Genomic DNA, 19,108 nt, shown 5'->3' on the forward strand with positions numbered 1-19,108 from the left:
AGTGCTCAAAACAATTGAGAGTTCTTCTGAGAAGCATGAGTGGACACAGAGTTCCCTGTTTATGAATCGGTGGCATTCTGAAAATGTGTTTACAAATTGGTTATCTTAACTTGAAAAGAGCTTTTCCCCAAAGGACTGTAATACCTAGTAGTTTTCCAGACCTTTACCTCTTGGCCTCGGATGAAGTCCCATCAGATTACAGAACACCACAGGAACCAGAAGCATAGCTTGAGTAGATCCACAAATGAAAGTGGTTGAGGACACACCCTGCATGTGTTTCTTGCGCACGAATGAAAATCTAGTACAGAAATTAATACCCCAAAGACCAGGGGATAGGGAAGGACAGAGGTTGCCTGTGAAGGAAGTGAGGTGAGATCATGACGCCCTGTGTGCATCCATGGGCTGATGGATAAATTTGGGAAATGGTTGTGCTGGGACATAGAGGTCAACTTTCCTTATAGTGGCCCAAGGGTCAGTTGTGAGCCCTGGCCAAATGAGTATTTATAATCACCAACTCTCTAGTAGCTGCTAGTTTTGTGCCAAGTTGGATGTAGTAGAAGTTGGAAAAGCATTTTCAGCAGCTAAATACTCTCTTAAAGGTAAGAGGTGAGTGGTTTTTCTTTTTAATTTAACTTATGGTATGTACTATTTTTTGCACATCTCAAGACTTCTCTCATTCCTATTAGCATGCATGTGTGACTTGATTACTGTGAATGTTAATACTTTATATGAAGAAGCCAAGTATCTCGTATGTTTTGGTGAGTAGACAGCCTGATACTATGGTGTGTTTGGTCATTTGCAGTCAGGGGAAATTATTAGATCTGGAGGATTTCTATTATAAGGAGTTTTTGCCCAGTCATCCTGGACCAAAGGACCACGACCCTAGTTTAAGAGAACGAAGACAACAGCAAGAACTCCAGAACCGATGTTTCAAAGCTGATGACAGGTAATAAGTATATGTTAAAGTACGGCATTTTCAATGCTATACTCACCATTCCATTTCTAGAGCACTTTCATTTATGTATGGGCTAATCAGGCTACCGTTCATGCGGTCACAAAGAGTTGAATATGACTGAAGCGATTAAGCTCGCTAGCTTAATGACAAAGTGTTCTTACTGAATATTGCATCTTGTGATTGATATGTTGTTTAAAAGTAAAATCAAGGATTATGGTAGGTAATCAGATATCCCAGTTTTTCTAGCACAGTCTCAGTGTGTACTTGTTTTCTTGGTGTAATCATCAATGCTGCTGCTGCTAAGTCACTTCAGTCGTGTCTGACTCTGTGCGACCCCATAGACGGCAGCCCACCAGGCTCCGCCGTCCCTGGGATTCTCCAGGCAAGAGTATTGGAGTGGGTTGCCATTGCCTTCTCCGATCATCAATAGAATCTCCTTTTAAAATACCTCAGTTTGGATGACAAGTGATATGGTCATACTAACTGTAAGCAATACCTGTCTTCAGTAGTAGCCACAACCTGTGTTTAAGCTCTAACCAACGTGATTTTATTAACTTATGGGTTTCTTGATGGTGCTATATAATTTCTCAGAATCAATGATGTCAGACCCAAAAAAAAAAAAAAATATTTGGGAGAAAGTTTCATATAGAAATGTGTATTTTAGATATGATTTTCACTTTGCCACCAGCTTTGATATTTCACTCAAACCATTTGTAGCTTACTTATAATTTGGGGAATCTTTTTTTCTTTCCCCAAAACATTCCTGGTAAAGTTTTGAAATTGAGGGCATGTAACAAGATGGACATGTGGTATATGAAAAATGGGAGCAACACCAGGCAATATAAAGCTGTTTTTCCAACATTCTAAGTGAACATCCTTTGGCCCAGGGCACTCACATGCCTCACCCACCTCTTTGACAGTGTGATGTGTGGTTAAGAGAAGAGGCTTTAGAGTCTTAGATTTGGGTCCTGATTCTGCTACTTAGTTACTGAGTAACCTTGCTCTTGTTACTGAGCCTCTCTAAGCTTCCGTTTCCACATCTGCAAAAGGATTTACTAATTGCCTCTCCCTGTTGTTGGAGAGGTGAAATGATGAATGTGGATGTGATTAATGCCAGACATGGTGCCGGCAAATTGTTCCATAAATGGTGGCCGCCATTCTCTTTATTTGCATGTCCAGAACCAACCTGAACTATGATTTCTGCCCCTTGTCTCCAAAAGATGTATTCCTCCATCTCAGAGCCGAGAACTGTTAACAGGTTGGGGCTTAGAGATGCTCTGGTCCAACCACAGAACTCTATACAGGAGAACACCAAGTGCCCAAGAGATTAAAGGACGTGCCCGAAGTCCCACATTGAGTGCGTGAACTAAAATCCAAGAGCTTTCGATCCCAGCTCAGTTGGCTTCTCACTGATTTAGCTGCTCCCCATTTTGACAGGCCAGTCTGCCTCCGCTCCAGTGTGTTCTCCCCTCCCCCAGCAGCAGACACACATCTGCTGTGAACGTGTTCTATCCTGACATTCCAGTGGCATCTAAGGATGTGAAGTCAGCATTCACTAGACGAGAAGCTGGAAGCTCGCATCAGTGGAGTGTTCAGTTGTGCTCTTACCTTATTGTCTTTGCTCGGATCTCATTTACTCTTCCCAGGAGCTGGGGCGGGGGTGGGGGCATTACTCTCACCTTCCTTTTTTATAGATGAGGAGGCTAAGTCTGCAAAGTTTCATACTGCATATAGTCACCTAGATAATAAGTAATGGAAGTAAAATTTGAGCACAGGCCTTTGTGCGTTTAGAATTGATGACTAGGCACCCACGCTGGGTGCTAGAGGAAGGAGAGATACAATGAATGCAGGGGTGCATAAGATACAGATAGAAGACCCTTATGTCCATATCTGAGGAGCTGGGCTGTAGAGAGAAAGTATACTGATCTAACCATGCTGACAGGCAACTCCAAGGTGGTATATTTCTAAACTAAGGAAGATTAAAGGGATAAGCCACCAAGTGCAGTAGATCAACCTTGATAGGATCTTGGCTTTAAAATAAAACACAGAACAGAAAAACAGCTCTGAAGGATCTTTGGGACAGTTAGAGAAGCTTCAGGCCAAACTATCTGTTGGAATATTTTATATATCTTATACATCTTAAATTATTATTTTATAAACAAATATATTACATCTTTTTATATATTTATACTGTATAGAAATATGTGTGTGTGTTAGTTACTCAGTCATGTCCAATTCTTTGTGACCCCATGGACTGCAGCTCACCAGGCCACCCTGTCCATCAAATTCTTCAGGCAGTACTGGAATGGGATGCCATTTCCTTCTCCAATATATAGCAATATATAGTGCATATTTATATGTAAATATTGTTACATTATTCTGATAATTTATTACATCTATTTATATATATTTTGAACACATACACCCCAAATATTAGCATTAGTATACCAGGAAGGTATGAGCAGGTCTGCGTATCAGGGACAACAGCAATGAAGAGTCGAGTGTCTTGTGAATTTGAATGAATGGAAGCAGGTGGCAGGTAGCCAGTGATTAGCTAGACGCATGTCTGTCCTCCTGGCTAAGACCAAACCTTCTGTTTGTGCACTGAATCCTAGTCCTTCCGTGTTCACCAGAACATTGTCCTGCAACTGTCCCCTCTCTCTTCTACATCTTGAATGTCTGTTCCCTTTATGGAATCATTTCTGAGAGTCTGTGAACTTGATGTAATTGGATGCATCATAAGAAGCACCCTTGACTCAATCTGCAGGTCCACCTTGACTTTGCAGAGCGCCCGTGTTCCTGGTCTTCATTATAGCAGAAGAGTAATAGAAAAGTGTGATCCTGCCTCCTCCAGGTCCGCTCTTCCCATCCTTTCTGGGGCCACCACACTCAGGTTTCCATTCCCATCACTCAGTGGAAACTGTCCCTGCCAAGATCATCCTATCTGGAGATGATTCTCTATCCTTATCTCACCCTTATAAGTAGCATGTGATGTTCTTTCTTCAAACATTTTCTTCACTGTCTTCCAGGACAATAAGTACTTCTCTTGGTTTGCCTCCTCTCTCACTGGCTGCTCCTTCTCATTCCCTTTGGCTGATTTCTTTTCATTTGCCTGACCTCTCAACACTGGAGAGTCTCATCCTTTGTATTATCAAGGTATACTCTCATGATCTTAAATATCCTCTATTTACCTAAAACTCTAAAACTGAGAATACCCTTACCTGAGATCAGGGCTTATATATCCAACTGCCTATTCAGTATCTCCTCTTGAATATCTAGTATCCCAAACTTAGCACAATTGAAACCAAAATCTTTTATCCCCCCCTGCCCCCAAATATACTCCTTCAGCAACCTTCCCCATCTCATTAAATGGCAACCTCATTTTTCTTGTTGTCTTAGGTAAAAACCTTGGAGACATGCTTAATTCCTTCCTTTTACACCCCATATCCATTCAGTTGACTCTTCCAGATCGACCTACCAAGATGACCAAAATCTGACCAGTTCTCAGCTCCTCAGGCTTGCTTAGACTATTGCCCAGTCTTTTCACAGGCCTCTTTACTTCCACTGAATCACCCTGCTACTCCAAAACCTCCAGTGTCTCTCTTGTTCAAGGCCCTGCCATGGTCTCAAATCTCCACGTTGCCTGTCACACTGTCCCCTCCTCCCTCCACTCTCATCCCTTGCTGTTCTCCCCATTACTTGCTCCACTCCAGCCGTAATAGCCTCCTTGCTGTGCCATGAGCACAATACACGCACTGTCATCTTAGGACTATAATGGGGATCTCCTGTCATCCTGGAATGGCTGCCCTTCCCTGCGAGATCTGCCTGGCTCCCTCCTCCCCTTCTTCAGGTCTCCCATCAGATGTCACCTCATCAGAGAGTCCTTTCCTGATCACTCTCTATGAAATTGCTTAGACACACACACATACACCCATCCGCCTGGCTCTTCTTTGTAGAGCAACTCTCACCACCTGGAGTACTGGAACTGTCCATGGTCCTCTCGCCTTCCAGACGGTAAACCCTGGGAGAGTAGGGACTTATGTACACCTACACCTACATGGAGTAGGTGCTCCATGAATAAATGAATCGATGAAAAACGCTGCATTTTAGGAAGCTCCCTGCTCTCCCCAGGCAAGCTGCAGAACCCAAAGGTAATTGTTGGCAGGGTTTCCCAGCAGTGGCTTCAGGAAGGTGGCCCAACAGCCTCACTGAAGATGTTGAAACATTGCAAAAGCTAACAGAGTGATTGGTCCAATTTGGGGGGGAGCATTTAGGTGGCTCAGCCAGTAAAGAATCTGCCTGCGATGCAGAAAACCCCGGTTCGATCCCTGGGTTGGGAAGATCCCATGGAGAAGGGAATGGCAACCCACTCCAGTATTCTTGCCTGGAGAATTCCATGGACAGAGGAGCCTGGGGGTGGGGGTGGGGCTACAGTCCGTGGGTCGCAAAGAGTCGGACACGCCTGAGTGACTAACGCGCTTCGTTTAAAAGAAAGAACTGAGTGTTTGCAAAATGATTGTCTATAGAGGCAGCTTGCGTTTCCTGTTTAAGAAGAAGGTACTGAAGTATTTATTGGTTGTGAATTATTTCAAGCCAAACCAAGCTCACCTTTCTGAACTACACCTTCTGATGTTTTACTTGGCTGTCATTCAGACAACTAGGCTTCACCAGGTTCCACCAACCCATCTGCTCCTTCCTCAGGAGTTTTGCAAACCTGCTGAGGAAATACAGCAAATCGGTTTGGTCACTGCCTTGCTGTTTTGAACGTGCGGTTCTTAAACGCCCTCTGAAGGTGGGAGGTGTGGGAGAAGGACCCGCCTGCCTCGGGGTAGGCGGGGAAGCGCGGCGCGCGGTCGCGCCGCTGACGCTGGGTCCCGGGTCTTGCTCGCAGGTGCTGGGCGGCGGAGGACGGCGTGGAGGAGGAGAACGGGCCCGCCGCCAACCCCTACGACTACAGGAGGCTCCTGCGCAAAACCTCCCAGCGCCGGCGCCTCGTTCAGCAGGTGTAGCCCGGCTGCTCCGCGGTCAGCGCCGTCGGGATGTGCCCGAGACTATGGGGCTTGCCGGGGCCAAAGCGGAGGACCCTCGGGCTCTGCGCCATCAGGCACTAGGGCTGCGGATCTGATCTTCGCAGGGGTTGCCCGCTGTGCTGGCCCTCGAGTTCCCGGGCCAGCCGCTGGTGCTCGGAGGGCAGAGAACTGAGAGCCCTTCAGACGCGGCGTCTCCGCGCTCCCGCGTCCTCCTCTCCCACCAGCCCGCCCGCCGGGCTGGGCGTCCCTGGCCCCGGCCCCCAGTGTCTCTTTGTTCATTTCTGCGACACCTCCTGTGGACACGACTGCGCCTGAGCTCTCGCAGACCCCTCATCTCTCCTTCTGAGTGACTTCAAAGATTTCCTCTTTCTTGGAAACGGCTTTGCCAGGCCCGCAGGATCCTCGCTGAGGGGTTGAGTCCGTGAGAAGCGAACAAAGCACCGGGGATTGGGGGGCGGGGCCGACTTTGAAGATGAACTTCATCCCAAACTCGCGCTTTCCCTTGCTTTGGTCTTTAAGGCTATCAAATAAAGAAAATGCCTTGGAAAGGATGTGCTCCACCGGATTCCCCTTAGGGCCCAGGTTCCCGCTGCCCAGCTCTTAAGGTGCCACGGCCCAGAGAGGGGAGACGGTGCCTTCTGTCTAACATAAACGAATAACATCGCTCCCTACCCCCATCCCAAACGAACATACCTCTAACTTAAAAAGCGCCCGTACTTTAGACACAAACGTGAGCTCTAAACAAGACTCCAAATCCTGCAGCACACAGCGCCCACACACATAGAGCCCCACCCTCTCACACACTCAAAGTCTTCCCATCCAAGGTGGCTTCCTTACAGAAGAGGAGATGGGTGGATGGCATCACCGACTCAATGGACATGAGTTTGAGCAAACTCCGGGAGATGGTGAAGGACAGAGAAGCCTGGGGTGCTGCAGTCCATGGGGGTCGCAAAGAGTCAAACACTACTGAGCGAGCAAATGAACAACAATAAAAATTCTGGTCCCACCACTGAGCTGAGCGGTCCGATTTTGAAGGTTCTCCTAGTCTTCAGGTGTGGGGCTGTCTTTGGGCTCTGAGTTTTGGTGTATTTAAGATGGAAGGGATGGTGGTGGGTAGGCAACTCGTTTGCCTTCCTCAGTTGACTGCATTTTATTTAAAAACTCAGGTTAAGCTCTTCTGTGGATGTGATGCCCTCAGAGTCTGCGCAGCCTGGAACAGGAGAGGGAAGAAGGTGCAGTGGTTTCCTGGACGACCGAGTTGGCTGGAAGGGTTATATCTCTTTTGCCAGAGTCCCCAGCTCCTGCACTCCAGCTCCTGCCCTGGGCCGGGGGTCTTGGGGAAAGTATTCAAGGAGGGAGTGAGAGCACATGTGCAGCTGGCTAACAGCGTGTATTGCGGTGCTCTCCAATGGGTGGTAAGGTTCTCTCCAACCCAAGCAGCTGGCACTGAAAGGTCCCCAGTGATGATGCCAACAACCTCTTCTTTTTACAAAGGGCCCCCTTGCAAGGGGAAGCCTCCCACTGATGCAGGGCTGAGCTCCAAGGCCAAGTGCACTCAGGCCTTGCTTCTTAACCTGAGTTGCTGCCTATGTCTCCATGGAGGTTGGGACCCGGAAGGAGGAGCCACCTTTGGGGTGTGGACCGACAGCAGGGCTGTGGTTGGGGTATGGGCTGGGCCTGATCCAGGCACCCAGAAGAGACCAGCCCTTGCAGGGCACTGTCAGGGAGGAGATGGAGGGGCATCTCTAACCCAAGGTGTCCCGGCCCCCTCCGCCGCTACTCACCTGTCCACCCACAACCAGGAGGCCTTAGGAGGACAAAAGCAGCTCTGCTTCTTTGCCAGTCCTCTTCAGTGGAAGCTTCCAGAGTGGCCCAACAGACCAGAGCCCTGGCAGCCTGGCCTGTTGCTGGAGAGAGAGGCAATTGGACCCCTCCCTAAAGTCCACACCACCCCCCTTTTGAAGGGGACTAGAGCAGAGAGCAGCAAACACGTGATGAAAGGTTGCAATGTTTTTGTTTTCCTTTCTTCTTTTGAATTCTTCATTTTCTCTCCTTTCCCTTCGCTCTTTCCATCTCTTCTTTGTCCTCTGACACTTAAGGGAAAATTCATACCAGACACTCTTCTTTGGCAGGCCTGCAAGGCAATCTCTGGGTAAACCACTGACAAGAAATAGGTCAACCAAGGAAACCAACCCTAGCCGGCGGCCCTAGGAGCGTGAGTCTCTTCCCTTCTTCGAGGGAGGGCCTTCGAAATCTCTTCCCCAGCGCTGGCCCGCCTCCCTTCCCCATCCGGTGGCTGCCTCCTTTGTGAACTAATGACTGTAATTATTACCTCCCGGAGCTCTTTTGTTATCTCCAACCCAAGCCCAAATGGGGGGGGGGGGGAGCGGGCTCTTTTTTGAAATGAAAGTCTTTATAAAGCAAATTGCCTGTCTAAGGAGGGCGGGCATTAAGGAAAGACAAATCAGATACTGTGTGCATCTGAAGTGGGTGTGTTAGATAAAAAAATGTAAATATCACCATTAGATTAAAAACACTCTGGAGTTTCTGATTTAATGCAGTTTATCTAAAGAGAAGAAGGTTAAGTCATTGCTTTTTAAAAAAAATCTATTAAATTCGGTGTTGTGATTTCTACCTTTCTTGTATTTTAATCCGTTCCCTTCTTCGAGGCTTTGTGTGCATTTAAAACATTTATTTTAAAGAATATTTTTGTTTTCGACCATTCATCCATTGTAGAAAAATTCTGCAACTCCAGCCTGCTGACTTGAAGTGAAACGTGCAGGATTTGGAGTGGATTTAAGCAAAGAATGGGTCTCGTCTCCAGCTTCTCTCTTCGCTGAGGAGCAGGAGCTGCAGAGCCACCTGCCAGCGGCGCCAATGGCCAACCCACGAAGTCTTTACACCCCTGGAGTTGTCACGTGGATCCATTGGCGCTGGGAGCTGGGAGCTTGGGAAAGAGGGTGGATGCCGGCCTGTGTTCCTGTCAACCTGGTGGCCACAACCTGGTGCAGGCTTCTCGGCACAGCAGGCTCTGAGCTGAGCAAAAGCCCAACCGGCCAGCACCCCCGCACCCACTCCCAGGCTCGGATCTGGCCGCCACGGTGCCGATCCTGTGGCTCCTCCAGGCTCATGCGAAGAAGACAGCTTTGTGAAGAGAACTGACCAGGCCACCGCGTGCCTTGGGGCACAGGATTTGGGCTTGCACTTGGCCACCCTGGGTCCTGTGACATCCTTCCTAAGCCAGGGCCAAGGGATGGTAGTCTAAGGATCCACTGTTCTCTGCTTTAGCAGCGGTTTTGGTAACTTGGTTCAGCGATCAGAGAAAGAATGGACTGTGCATACAGTGGAAATGAAAAGCACCTGCCCCAGGGGAGCAGCACGCAGGGGAGTCATCCTCATCCTCTCTCCCCGCTCCTGGGAGCTGCAGGGTGTACTTGACACTGATTTCTGCTGCCAAGGGAATGCAGAGCGAAATCAACAGGCCTTACATTCTCAAGGCACCCCCCCCCCCCAACCTTTGTTTAATTGCTTGTTGAGAACGGAAAATGTAAGAGCGGAGAGATTATGATCTCGTCCACACGTGCCAAGCTGCTTCAGTCGTGTCTGACTCTTTGAAACCCTATGGACTGTAGCCCACCAGGCTCCTCTGTCTACGGGATTCTCCAGGCAAGAGTACTGGAGTGGATTGCCCTGCCCTGCTCCAGCGGATCTCCTGGACCCGGGGATCGAAGCCACGACTCCTGTGTCTCCTGTATTCAGGCAGATTCTTTCCCGGGAAAAGAGAAACCCCTTCCCACCAAGTACCAGAAATTGTGACTCTCCCGTCTGGCCCCGCCCCACCTCACGCCATCGCGATGATTCCCTTAGGGGAAGAGGTGGTCATTGATTTGAGGCTCGATAAAACCAGGACCCAGGGAGGTCATGCTTTCTTTCCGCTTTTGGAAGGCTCAGATTTATTGGAAACCCTGTGCAGGCTTCTCACGCACACAACGATTCCCCTGACGTGTAAGCAGCGACCCTTCCACTCCTTCGCCGGTCAAGGTCACCGAATGACCCGACCGCATCCCCCATCAGCCATCAGCCGTCAATCCTGCTGGCTCTAGTTGTTCTTCCTTGCCTCCTTCCAAGAAGTTTCCATTCGTATTATTTCTCTGCCCAGCCTGAGGTTCTTGGTGATAGATTCCAGCATGAATTTTAATTGCCTCAATCAGCAGTCTTTCTCCCAAGCCGTCAGTCAGAACTTGAACAGTGGGCTCGGCGACCAAGCGCTCTGAAGCGCAGGAATGGTTCCCAGCCCCCACCTTTGGGAGACTATGCGGCTCAGTGGGCAAGAGTTAGGCTCTACTAAGGAGCAGGACTAAGCCCATCGGTGCCTAGGTGCCCTTCCCTACAGTCCCCTTCCCAGGCTTGCGAACCGCTCCAGATTCCCCCAGCCGCTGGGACTCCGGGTGGGGGGTGGGGGTGGGGGGAATCACAGCGACCTCAGCTCTCTCTCGCAGGAAGGTGGCGCGGGCATAGCGCCGCCTTCTCCGCAGCCGGAACCAGCCCTCAAACAATACACCAATCGTTGCAAATAAAAGACTGTCTCCGCCACCTTTCCCGCCTCGCCAAGGTCTCCGTGGTCTACCCGCGCTGATGCCGGCGCGCAGTCCGCCGCGTTAGCACTCTGGACAGCGCCCCTGGGGTCGTCAGCATCCTCCAGCCGCACGCTGCCCAGGGGTCGCCGGCTCACCTCCCACCCGCTCTCGCTGACTCCTGCTCGGGCGCACTGTCTGCCTCGCACTCTCATGATTCAGCTCCCTCCCTCCAGTTTTTCCCTCCGCTGCCCCCTCGTCTATCCCGGCTGGGCTCCCTCTCCTTCAAAATCTCTCGAGCTCTCGGGCGCTTTCCCATCTCCCGGCAGTGAGGGCCCTTCAATCCTCTCCTCTATTCACCCCCCGAAGCTTTCAGAGCTTTGCCACTTCTCTAAACTCTAATCCCAACACACACGCGTGCACACGGACACGCACGTTTCCTGCCCCCGTGTGACACCCACCCTCTGTCGTGCGGCCGCGCCAGACCCCGCGCGGTGTTCCTCCTACCGCCACACACACAAACACACACACAAACGCACGCACGCGCGCGCGCAGGGCGGAGCGGAGGGCAGCTCGCCGGCAGTTTGCACTCGGAGGCGTCTTGCTCCAATATCGCAGCGCCGATGGCATCTCCCGGCTCCGGCTTTTGGTCCTTCGGATCTGAAGATGGCTCGGGGGATCCCGAGAACCCCGGCACAGGTAGGAGAAACGGGACCTGCAGGTGGAGAGCTTTGCGGGCGGACTGGGATTTGCGGGGCTGGGGAAAATTGAAGGAGGCTTTCCAACCTGCAACAGGAAACTTCGGACGCTTAGCCCTGCCCTCGGGGTGGGTCCTTGATGACCCAACAGACTAAACCCCACAGGCTCTTATGCCCCTGGGAAGATGCCCAGGGACCCTCTGGTCCTTTCCGCTGAACTCTGGGAGAACCTCTAAACACGGCGGTGTCGCCTCGATACCGAATTCCTGGGCCTGGGAGTCTGCCACCGTCTTAGTGTCTGGAGAGAGAGAGGTGGTGGGGAAAAGGAAAATTGGAAAGGGGAGAGAATTGTTGATCTGAAAGGAGAGACTGCGAGGAAATGGACGGCCTCGGGTGTCGAGGAAAACTCGCCCAAGCGAGGCAGGAAGGAGACTTTACCCTAACCTAGTGGTGCCTGAAAGGCAAGTGCAAAGGGCCACAGTGTGGGCCACTTCTGAGGAAACAGCCAAGGGTCGGGCCGGGTCGCCAGGCTCCCGCCACCTCTGGCACCTGCTCGCTGTGCCGGCGCCAGGAAGGCAGCCCTTCCCGGAGCCCGGGTTTATTGAGGTCGTTCACAAAGAACGACGTTTCACACGTGTGTCTGCCGTTTTCTTTCTGCCTCGCTGTCCTCCCACCTGTCTTTCCTTGCAGCCAGGGCCTGGTGTCAGGTGGCCCAGAAGTTCACCGGCGGCATCGGAAACAAACTGTGCGGTGAGTGCCTGCGCGGGCGCCCGGGGGAGGGAGGCGGACATGGTCAGGCACCGCGGAGCCCGAGGAGGTCAAAGCCACCCTCACACCTCAGCATCCCGTCAGGGGTCGGATATTCTTGATTTAGGGACCGGGGATGGGGGGTGGGGGCTGGGAGCCGGTCGGCGGGCGGCTGACCGAGGTCCGCGCTCCTTGTCCTTGCCCAGCCCTGCTCTATGGAGACGCCGAGAAGCCGGCGGAGAGCGGCGGGAGCCAGCCCCCGCGGGGCACCTCCCGCAAGGCCGCCTGCGCCTGCAACCAGAAGCCCTGCAGCTGCCCCAAAGCGGAGGTCAACTATGCATTTCTACACGCAACAGGTAAGGGCGCCTCGCGGGGTCATGGGAGCTTTTGCCCCTCGCCCTGTCTCGTCCACCGTGGCTAGGAGTGACCCGGCGCCGGAACGTCGAGGTGGAGGGCAGGAGTAGACCTTAGGAGAATCTCCAGCAGACCTCGAGAAACGCTGGGCCTGCCCCCTCGGTCGGACCCGGAACCGGGCCTCTGCTTGGCTTTGGGCTCCGGGGTTCCAGGCGGGCCCCGGGGCCGCGGCGCTCTGCGCCCAGCGCCGCCCTCGGGTCTCCGGGTGGCCGAGGCGCCCCGGCGTACCCTAGCTTCAGGTCCTATTCTCCGTGCCCCCGAGGCATACGGTGTGATGTAGTTTCTTGTTCAAAATAGGTTAGACTTTGTATGTCTTCAGATCGCAAGAGTAATTTGTAGCTGTGATTTCAGGAGAAAGATTCACATGAAACCGCGCAGTTTTACTCTCGTGCTTGCACACCCAGTGTGCGAGTGCGCGCGAGCGCGCACACACACACTGACTTTGAAAACAGCGGGCCTTCGTTAATAAGCCAGAGATTCTGTGGTAGCACAGGATAATAATAAGCCAAATAATAACCAAAATCCTATGAACCATTTTGCCCGATTTACCCAAAGGCATTCCTCAGACATTCCTGACCTGAAGTGATCGTTTAAGATGACTTACTGAGAAATACCGTTTAGCGAGAACCCCTGCGAAACAGATGAATGGAGGTATATTCTCTAAAAAAAAAAAAAAAAAAAAAGATAGAAAAAGGAAGCAAATTAGTTATGAACTGAAATGCAAGAAATAATTTGGGATTAGGAAAGAAATCATAGTTTTTTCATCCTTCATTTTTGAAAAATACCTCCCCTTTAAAGAAGATGCTCTATTTTCCCAGGAGATTTTTTTTACATAAAATCTCCGTTCAGAGAGAAAGTGTCAAATGAAGAACTTGCCTGGATATTTTCATTGTAAAATTAAAACATGGCATTTTTATTCCGTTCTTAGATCTGCTACCAGCGTGTGATGGAGAAAGGCCCACTTTGGCATTTCTGCAAGAGGTTATGGACATTTTGCTTCAGTATGTGGTGAAGAGTTTTGATAGATCAACCAAAGTGATTGATTTTCATTACCCTAATGAGCTTCTTCAAGAATATAATTGGGAATTGGCAGACCAACCACAAAATTTGGAGGAAATTTTGATGCATTGCCAAACAACTCTAAAATATGCAATTAAAACAGGTATTGTCTGATCAGAAATAATAAAGCTCCTTTTTCATTTATGATTTTTATTTTTTTCTATGAAAATGTTTTATTTTATGGAGTTATTGATAATTTCAAGTTTACAATGTGATTTTCATCATTAAAAAAGTGATAATTAGAATGATTAATGTCAAAAGCATCCTTTACTGTTATTGTTCATGGTTTGAAGTCGGAAATGTTACCTAAGTATAAATCATCAGATTTTACATTGCACTATTTGGCCATGGAAATTATCCACTGATGTAGAAGCAACCATTTGTCGGTAGAGGCCAGCAGAAGTGACTCTACTATAGAGAAAGAAAAAAAGAAAGAGAATCTAGAAATGGAAGCGTAAAAGGCATGATCCAAACAAAAGCCCAAATACGAGGTCAGTGCTGGAAAAAAATCATCCTGTGTAATGATTGAAGCAGAGAGGTAATATTTTGGCATTGTCTCAGGAGACTAAGACTTCAGATGTGACCTCTGGCTTTTCTCTATTTTTAAAGAAATGTACACAAAAGAAAACACAATACAAACTAGCTTAACAATTCAGCCATGTTATACAAGGATGTATGTGCTTCCTAACCACTTTGTATAGAAGATAAAGGGGAAAAAAAAAAGATAGAGGGAAATCAGATATCCTTAGGGACAATATTTTTAGTGTATTTTGTGTTTATTTTTTTAAACAGTATTCTCCATTCTCCATCCATTTTTAGCCCCAGGTGTAACATATATGTGAGTGTATTCTAAGCTTTCATTCTAGCTACACAAAATCAACTATTCATCTCCCCGGGTCATGATTGCCCCTGCCTTTTCTGCTTTGCCTCTAATCATCCTGATACATGGTGGCCATAGACTTCATTAAAGCAATAAAAATAAGAATGAATAAATTTGGAAGGGAGGGAAGACTTTGTGGATCCAAATTGATTTGTAGCCTTAGAAACATTTGCTAACAAATAAATATGTAAAATATCACAAAACATTAATTACTCTAGAAACATGATCCTTTTCTCAGCAAATTTAGAATTACATGAATTATCAGTATCATTCTAATCAAAAACAAATTTTAAGAATGTTTGTTGTGTGACTTTTAGCCCTTTGTTTTGCTATATTTTTGTTTTCGTGAATTCTTTTTATTGACAGGCTAGATATGCATAGAAGCCTTGGAAAATTGATTTCCTATACTCTCATTGTCCACTTTTGTGAAACTATAGACTTAGAATTAAATACATAGGAGAAAGAATTTAACTTGGAGATTTCTATCAAACTCAGTCTATGGAGTATGATTTTTTTAAGGCATCTTAGATTTCATTCTCAGTTATATTGACAGAGGATCCACATGAGGTATATACTAGGCATTAAAGATGTTTTTTTCCTTCCAGATTTTTGTATATCTGTAGGTGCAAGCCTGAGCAATGCTTTTAATTCATTTTTGTCTGACCTACTCTCCAACCTAACATTTTAATACATTAACAGTAATTTGCTACCTATTATTTTTATTGCTACCAAGCCAAAAAGAATCTATAAAGGTGTTTTCATATCTTCATCCTTAAACACTGATGGGGTCTGAAATGCAATTTAAAGAGTTAAGATAATGAGAGTTGCAGGTCAATGAAAGCAATAGCTCTGTCAATGTTCCATTTAGTGTTGGGAAAAGATGGGCCAATTCAATACTTAGATTTTGCCATAGTGCTTGGGAAACTGTTGGTCAGTGTAGCTCTAATATGTTTTTTTAAAGATCAGAAAAAATATGATTAAGTTGGATTTCTGACCAAGGCATATCAATATTAATTCAGTACAACATTATTTATAACACAAATAGTCTTCTGGTCCTTCCTCCCATTCCCAATAACATTTCAAATAATTAACAGCTGCCACTTTCCTTTTTGACTGGCAAGTTTATAGGTTTCATGTATAACTTGTATTTGACAACTAGTACTATTTAAGTTCTGTGAAGTAGTTGCTGTCACTGTTACCATTATATGTGTTAATATTCCCTGGGATACTCCTTTATAAAAGCATGTTACTACTGAGAGTCCATAACCTAATTTCCACTTGGACTCCAGGCTTAGGGAGAAGAGGGGGGAGGTAGGGAAGTCTTTATTGATTGTTAAAATTACCTCTTTAAGAAATATTGGAATAGAACGTGGAAAAGTGTGGAGAATGATAAAGTTCTGAAATAATTAGGCTTTGCTGGGGTCATCAGGTTTGGCGTTAGTGGTGGCGGCTGGGGAGTGGAGGGATTCATGAACCCAGCCATGAGACAAAGGGATTGAAGCATCAGTAAATGTGCCGTCCGTGGGTGTGTGTTGCTGGTCTAGAGAGAACAGTCTGGACTGACTTGGGGCCCCTTCCCAATGGACTGTGGACACCAGGGTCAGAGCTGCCTGGGGCTGGCTATTCACAGAGTCTTCTTGGCTCATTTGCTAATCTGTGGGGAGCGGTCCAGAAACACAAACAGCGCCTGGTTTCAAACTCGCCGTCTCCAAGGCGGCAGCGCATGGCCATTCGCCTCCTTGGCAGGGCGCTGACTCGCAGTACAGGACCGGGTGGGGGCAGCAACAGCAGCTGGGTGCCAGGGTGACTCGGGCAGCAGGCAGGCAGGTCTCAGGGAACCCTGCCTGAATTTGCCAGCAGCCTACAGTTCATGGGAAGCCAGCAACCAAGGGGACATTCTGTTCTGATCTGTCAAACTATCTCCCTGCATATTTCCACATCATTATCAGCGAATGCAAAGTTTGAGGCTGGAGAGATTTTGGTGAAACAGACCAAGGTCAAAATTTGAGACAAGAAGGAAGCCAAGCAATTGCAGCGTGGCACTTCTTACCATAGTTTCCCAGAGGGAGTCATCAGGGTGAACTGACCTTCTGATAACCTGGGGCACGACATAGGTCTTGGGATCCCACTCAGTTTTATGCAGAGGTTTTCCTGACAAAGGGTGCATAGACTTGGTGTGAGGTGAAAGATACCAGATTCATCCAGAAAATGCATAGGAGTTGAGAGAGTCGATTAATGGCTAGATGTGCTGATCCTTATTAGGTTCCTCATTTCAAAGAAATGGCTTAGGGAAAGAGGAATGGAGGGGCACCGAGAGGGAGGTGAAAGCTATGATTTCAGCTGTGCGCGCTAATGAAATGGGGAGTCAATGAGGCAGAGAGGGGTGGAGGGCTGCTGCAGACAGCAGCGGCAGCCACAGCCAGGAAGGCTTTTTCCCTTTCCGTGGACCTGTAGACTGATGGGAGCAGCGTCAGACAGCCTGGGAAAGAGCAAAAAGCTCAAAGGGCACCCTGCAAGGCTATAGGGATGTAAAACAATGCCATACTGGAGAATAAGTGAGAGCTGCCCAGTCTCTTTAAAATGTGCTCTTTCCCAGCTCTTCTTAGCATCTACTCATCTAGCCACATGCTGGAGGCTGATAAGACAGCAGTCCCCGGGTCCCTGAGATAAGCTTTGTGTTGACTTTTGTCTCTGCTCTCCCCATTGCCTACCTTTATCTTGTTTTGCCCAGGCTGGCCTGAGAGCCTGTCACATCCCCAGGCATCAGACAGGTGTCCAGTAAGTGGCAGACGCCTTTTAATAAGAAGCGGTTTCCAGAATTGTTAATCTTCCAGGCTTTTGGCTGCAAAACAACATCACAGATTTATAGATAGGCTTATGCGGAGTAGGACAGAGAAATGGAAGTCTAATGAGATCTTTACAATCACATTTTAAATAATAGCCTCAGGAGTGTTGGGGTGTCAACCCCTTTAGAGAGTTTTAGAGAAATCCAGAAGTTAATTAGACAAGCCTGATTGAGGGACTGATCAATCCGTTGACTATACCTTCATGTATCTTGTAGACAAGACAGGGATGTTGGCTGTATTTAACTTTATTTTGAATTGCAACTACGAAGGAGCTCTGTTGTTTAGAATCAAATATTCAGGTAGAAAAAAATAGACAAGAATTACATTTGTCCACTCCAGTGTTCTTACCTGGAGAATCCCAGGGATGAAGGAGCTTGGTAGGCTGCTGTCTATGGGGTCGCACAGAGTCGGACACGACTAAAGCGACTTAGCAGCAGCAGCATACCAGCTTTAGACAGTCATTGCCTTTTGAATCCAGGGTAAATCACTCAACAGAGTGTCCTATTTTCTCATTTTTGCCTTGTCTTCTCTGATCATCAGCCATTTGTCACTGATATTATATGGATGTTGGCATGCCTGGCAGATGTCATGGTATATGACTGATTCCCAGCACAATTTAATGGAAAAGGGTTTTTTAGCAGCACAAGTGTAAACAAGAAGTGGCCTATTTTTTAGTAGCTTGGGATTGCCCCAGCATTTGAATCTGCAAATATATTGAAAGAATGCTAGAAAAGAAACTAGTGTCCACATTGCAAACCACATTTATTATCTTTTTATAGGGTATGGTTAAAGAAAGATTTTTAGCATGTGTTTTAAGAAATATCACAACACCAAGCAGTCTGTCTTGTTAAAGGAAATGCTCCTTTGCTCTGTGTGTGTGTGTGTGTGTGTGTGTGTGTGCGCGCGAGATGGGTTTCTGAGTATGAATTTCGTATTACTGAAGGCTCTTTCAAGATTCTTCATCTAGAGAAATCATGTATTTCAGAGGCATTCATTTTCAATGGACTCATCCTGATTCTGGTGTTCCATTTAATTCAGGGCATCCAAGGTATTTCAATCAACTTTCTACCGGACTGGATATGGTTGGATTAGCAGCAGACTGGCTGACATCAACAGCAAACACTAACATGTAAGGAGCTAAATATGTTTTTGTGTAATCCAGGATAATTATTAATGACATTTCATAATCTTTATTCTACCTCTTATGTAAAAAAAAAAAGTCTTTTTTTTTAAGTGGCCCCTACAATAGTGACACAAACTTCAGAAGAGTATGGATATTCACTCTTCCTTAAAAGGAAATAGTCCTGACCTCTTTTTCATGCAATCAAAGTTATGCATCATGTTTTAAAAACAAAAAGGACACTTTGGGGGCATACTGGATGTATTATTACATATGAGAGAGAAATGGTACTAGATGTTGTCTTTTAGATAGTGTTATAATGTTACCCTGCAATGTATTTATTCACTATGATAAATGACCCTTGTGCATGAAACCTATTACTGAAACTCTTGACTTATGAATGTAGGAAACAGAGCAAACCCTTTTTGTCCGCTTAATGCTGTAATTGTCACATTTGTGAAAGTAGGGTTTGAAGAAGGAAATTGTCCTGTAGATACTGTAATGATGAATCATTCCTTTGAGTGGCAGACATCAAAAGTGGCCATTACTATGTTTCAGGTTCACCTATGAAATTGCTCCAGTATTCGTGCTCTTGGAATATGTCACGCTAAAGAAAATGAGAGAAATCATTGGCTGGCCCGGGGGCTCTGGCGATGGGATATTTTCTCCTGGTATGTGATATTTTAATCTTTCTTCATATTTTTCTTCTGATTTGTCATGCCTTATTTTGAACATCAGTTCAGTTCAGTCTCTCAGTCATGTCTGACTCTTTGCGACCCCATGGA

General features: G+C 47.4%; 2 protein-coding genes across 2 annotated transcripts in view; both read left to right on the forward strand.

The window, feature by feature from the left end:
* Window positions 1-8,318, forward strand: part of MYO3A (myosin IIIA) — a 173,339-nt gene extending 165,021 nt beyond the window's left edge. The window contains exons 33-34 of the mRNA XM_020911656.2: window positions 803-946; window positions 5,847-8,318. Coding sequence (XP_020767315.2) covers window positions 803-946; window positions 5,847-5,964 — 262 coding nt within the window. The 3' untranslated portion in view covers window positions 5,965-8,318. The remainder of the gene's footprint in view (window positions 1-802; window positions 947-5,846) is intronic.
* Window positions 8,319-10,544: 2,226 nt separating this feature from the next.
* GAD2 (glutamate decarboxylase 2) overlaps window positions 10,545-19,108 on the forward strand; it is a 67,172-nt gene continuing 58,608 nt past the window's right edge. Inside the window, exons 1-6 of the mRNA XM_020911657.2 lie at window positions 10,545-11,258; window positions 11,948-12,007; window positions 12,211-12,360; window positions 13,347-13,580; window positions 18,242-18,332; window positions 18,882-18,994. Coding sequence (XP_020767316.1) covers window positions 11,183-11,258; window positions 11,948-12,007; window positions 12,211-12,360; window positions 13,347-13,580; window positions 18,242-18,332; window positions 18,882-18,994 — 724 coding nt within the window. The 5' untranslated portion in view covers window positions 10,545-11,182. The remainder of the gene's footprint in view (window positions 11,259-11,947; window positions 12,008-12,210; window positions 12,361-13,346; window positions 13,581-18,241; window positions 18,333-18,881; window positions 18,995-19,108) is intronic.

Source organism: Odocoileus virginianus, chromosome 9, assembly GCF_023699985.2.
Source record: "Odocoileus virginianus isolate 20LAN1187 ecotype Illinois chromosome 9, Ovbor_1.2, whole genome shotgun sequence".
Lineage (NCBI taxonomy): Eukaryota > Metazoa > Chordata > Mammalia > Artiodactyla > Cervidae > Odocoileus > Odocoileus virginianus.